Source organism: Diospyros lotus, chromosome 11 (genome assembly GCF_014633365.1).
Source record: "Diospyros lotus cultivar Yz01 chromosome 11, ASM1463336v1, whole genome shotgun sequence".
Taxonomy (NCBI): Eukaryota; Viridiplantae; Streptophyta; class Magnoliopsida; order Ericales; family Ebenaceae; genus Diospyros; species Diospyros lotus.
In genome coordinates this window covers 2,183,524-2,187,607 of record NC_068348.1, presented here as the reverse complement: position 1 = coordinate 2,187,607, position 4,084 = coordinate 2,183,524, and the positions used below count along the sequence as shown (strand labels likewise).

The 4,084-nt window shown below is 33.4% G+C and overlaps 1 protein-coding gene across 4 annotated transcripts; it reads right to left on the bottom strand.

Annotated features, from left to right (window-relative positions):
- Positions 1 to 866: 866 nt before the first annotated feature.
- On the bottom strand, positions 867 to 3,334 carry LOC127812497 (heavy metal-associated isoprenylated plant protein 12). 4 transcript variants are annotated; one of them, XM_052352900.1, is made up of 4 exons: positions 2,713 to 3,016; positions 2,191 to 2,605; positions 2,042 to 2,117; positions 867 to 1,383 (listed from the first exon to the last, which is right to left on the bottom strand). In XM_052352900.1, the coding sequence occupies exons 2-4, from the start codon at positions 2,251 to 2,253 to the stop codon at positions 1,070 to 1,072; spliced, it is 453 nt and encodes a 150-aa protein (XP_052208860.1). In that variant the 5' UTR covers positions 2,254 to 2,605; positions 2,713 to 3,016; the 3' UTR covers positions 867 to 1,069. The 4 variants fall into 4 exon arrangements, with proteins under 4 accessions (XP_052208860.1, XP_052208861.1, XP_052208859.1 ...); XM_052352901.1 differs by lacking the exons at positions 2,191 to 2,605; positions 2,713 to 3,016 and adding an exon at positions 3,065 to 3,334; XM_052352899.1 differs by having other exon boundaries at positions 2,191 to 3,016.
- Positions 3,335 to 4,084: the final 750 nt, after the last annotated feature.

Below are 4,084 nucleotides of genomic sequence, written 5' to 3'. Positions count from 1 at the left end.
ATCAGTGTGTTCTTGTTTCTTAAAAATTTTATTTAATGGATACCTATTATTTAATGAATTTATATAAAAAATAAAAATATTTTTAAAATTATTTATTTCAAAAAATTCATTTCACATTTTCACATATTTTTTATTTTTTTATTTTTCAAAAATAAATACTAAATCTTTTGCCATTTTTTAATTTTTCGATGAATTTTTGTACAAATAAAAATTTATTTTTTTGGTTGACCCATCTTTGATGGATTTTTGTTTCATTATAAGTTCACAAGACAATTAGTGTTATATAATTGTTACAATTACAAAAATTTAAATACATATTTAATAAGAATTAAAATTTATTATATAATTAATGCAATAACCCACAATAATTCTATAGATAAGGCTGAAGCTTTGTCATTTGCAAGGCCAAAAACCCACAATAATTTAAAAAATAAATAACATTTTTACACCAAAAAAAAAAAGTGTGTCAATGGGTGTGGCCTACCCGCTTTCCTTTTGATTAGTTGCCTTCAATCGTGTGAAGAAAAACTAACTTACATCTACATAACCTACCTTTCAAACCGAGGAAGAGAAGGTCTCAAATCCATCATGTAATTCTCGGATTTTTAAAAAAACTTATAGATATGTTTACATAGTAAAGTGTTAATTATAATCTTTGAAATGTTGAATTTTTGAAAATTATATAGTTAATAAATTCATGAAGTGTTAACAATTTATTTAAGCGTACAAAACCCGAATATAAAATGTCTCCAAATAACATTATTAAAATTTATCAATCCATTACTATTATAACTATAATATCACGTTAATACAATAACACGACATTGCAATTCACTCATATCTCGACATGCATCGATGATCTAAAATACACAAAGGTTGGCAATTTTAGAAATTTAAATTAGAGTTTATTTTCACCATCACATTCATATTATTGAGAAAATATCAGCATCCCCCCAATTAGAGCATAACTTCATGTACTTATTTGAAATGGGATGAAGAAGACTTGAAAAAGAGGGGGCAAAACTGATACACATAAAAGAAAGGGGCCAAGAGTGAGGCTGGGTTTGGATCAAAAAAACCACCAAGGATTTGGGTTTTCCACTGCACAATAGACAGGATACGGATTGAAGCAAGGACTGTAGGGATGGCATTGGCAAGGGTAGGGATGGCATCGGCAGGGCTTGACCTCAATGGGCTTGTCAGGCTTCTTGGGCTCCTCCTTTTTGGGCTCTTCCTTCTTCTTCTCGGGCTCCTTGGCAGGCCCAATTGTCACTACCTCTGTGCAGAACAGTTTCCTCAGTTTGCACACCACAACCACTGGGTCAGCATCCCCTATCACTGTCAGTTTGCTGTCCTTTGGGTCTTTGGTGAGCGACTCTATCCCTACACAATCAACGACGACAATAACACGACGATAAAAGGAATTAGTATTAGTTAATCGTATTGTATTCATACAATGATAATAATAAAAGAAATTAATACTAATTAATTGTATCTGTATTTATATCTGATTCTAGAGTATGAGAATGAGTTTGCCGACAAATTGAAAAAATGGCCAAAAACACTTGACAAAGGGGGAACCCAATCAATGGTTTGAATAGAAAGTTTGATCGACCGAACATTAAAGTAAGAAAAAGTTTGACAACTGGACCAATTGAAAACCTAATAAAGACCCACCATCATTGGAGAACCCAATTAATGATTCGTACTAAAAAACTCAACAAATTGAACATTCAGTAAGGAAAAAAAAATTCACAAATTAGGAACCCTATCAATGGGTTGTACAAAAATACTAGACAAATCAAAAACCCAATAAGAAAATTTTGACAAAACAAACACCCAATAACAAGACTCGTTTGTATAGGGAAAAAAAAGTTACAAATTGGGAACCCAATCAATGATTTGTATAGAAATTGAAAACTCACCAAGAGAACACCAATGATGTGTCGAGAATAGATAAAAATGATTGATGAAGTAAAATTTATGAACAGTTTTAAGGGGGTTAAAAGAATGAATAGAGAGTAGAGGAAGGATTGGACACCTGGGAGTCTTGTGACTGTCTTCATGGCCTTTTGCCAGGCTTTTTCATCATGCGCGTCCAGCCTCAGTACAACCTTCTGCGAAAGAGGAGACGACGTAAGATCAGTGACGTAGCCAACCAAAAGGACATGTAATTGTCAAGAACAATACAGAATCTACTCTGAAAAAGCAAAGAATCTCTTGGAAGAGAAAGTGGGTTCCTGAGCGGGACATCACCAGTTTCACCCGCCAAGATTTTTAAACGGGGATCGTTCACCAAAGGCGCGGATGCAAAATTGAGGAGATGGGTTTTGAAATTCTGAGAAAAAACAGAGTATTGCGAGGGTATCAAACACGGCTTTCTTCAGAACTGATGGAGGTAAAGGGTGTAAGAGATGGGTTTCGAAGTTCAGGGCATCTAGAAGAAGGACAGAGTAGCTCAAGATTCACGACTAATTTCTATAAGAATCTCAAGATTATCAAGCGCTTCTCTCTTCGAAACTGATAGAAATTGCAGGATGTAAGATGGTAGAGATGGGTTCTGAGATTCAGAGCATCTTATCGAACTTCTTCGATATCTTCAAGACTGAAAGAAATTGCGGAAACCCATCATCAAGATGCTTATCTGCTCTAAGAAACACAAGAGAATCAAACGTTTATCTTCTCAGAGCAGACAGAGATTGCAGAACATACACTTGAAGAGATGGATTTTGAAATTCAGAGCAAGCCAAGGAAAAACAGAGCATCAAACTAAGTGATCCCCATAACTGATAGAAATCGCAAAACCCCCTCCCTGTCTATGAAACTCGAGAATATCAAATAATGAAGAGATGAAATTTGAAATTCAGAGGAAGCCAAGGAAAACCAGAGCATCAAACATCGTTATCTCCGGAACTACTAGGAACTACAAACCCCACCAAAACACGGGCTTAAATCTCAAAGTCAAGCACGGAAAAACTGCGAAAAACCCATCAATGCCTAAAAAAATGCCAGCCCATAAAATAATTGGTCGAAGTGGTGATGAAAGAATGAAAGGGAACTTCACCTTCTTTTCCATTGGGCGCAGGGAACAGACTACTACGAGCTGGACTGTGATAATGATAGAGGTGTATATTTATCTTGCAAATTGCTGCAGCGAGAAGGAAGGTTCGTTGCTGCTGAGGGTGAGAAGACGAAGACCACGCAACCCTTATAAGGCCATCTATGTAGGAACCAGTCAGTCAACTAGAGAGAGAGAGAGAGAGAGAGAGAGAAGGCGTGCGAAGCAAGGAAGAAAGAAGGGAAGAAATTGAGGGTCAGTTTGGATGAATCGAACGGAAAGAAAAGTGGCTTTGGGAATTGATATTATTTGGCTCCCCCATCTCACTCTCTCTAAGCTTATTTCTTTAAATAGATAGAGTCAATTTATATATTTTTATATAAAGATAAAATTAAATTATACTTTAAACAGAATATATATATAAAGGGTATTTGAATATTATGCCGTTGTATCAATAAAATGAATTCTTAAGATATTTTTCATATTTTTGTTAAAAAAATAAAAATAAAACTTAATTAATGATCTCATAACTTTGAGAATATAAAACATTTAAATTTATCATATTTGAAATTTATCTTAAAAAATATACAAACGAGACCCAACTACCAATTGTCACCTAATAAGTCTTTATTTAAAATATTTCATTTTTTTATTTGTCCGTACATAACACATACCCCACTTCTAGTACATGTATATTTGAAGTTGAATTATTTTATTAAACAAAAAATTAAATGTTAAATTATTATTAATTTTGTTTGAATCTATGTATATATTAAATTCATTTTAAATAAAGACAAAATTAATTTATTGTGCCAATTTAGACCCCTTAATGTTATCAACGTGACAGTCATTATCATCTTACGTATTACGTAAATTTATGCTGATATAATTAAAGTTTTATTTACACTATAATGATGGAGACCTTTTGTTTTTAAGCCATATTGTATGGATGAAATCATTTTAATACTCTAGGACAATCACTTTGGGTATTACACTTTCTAGATTATCCCTTATTCCCTGTACAAA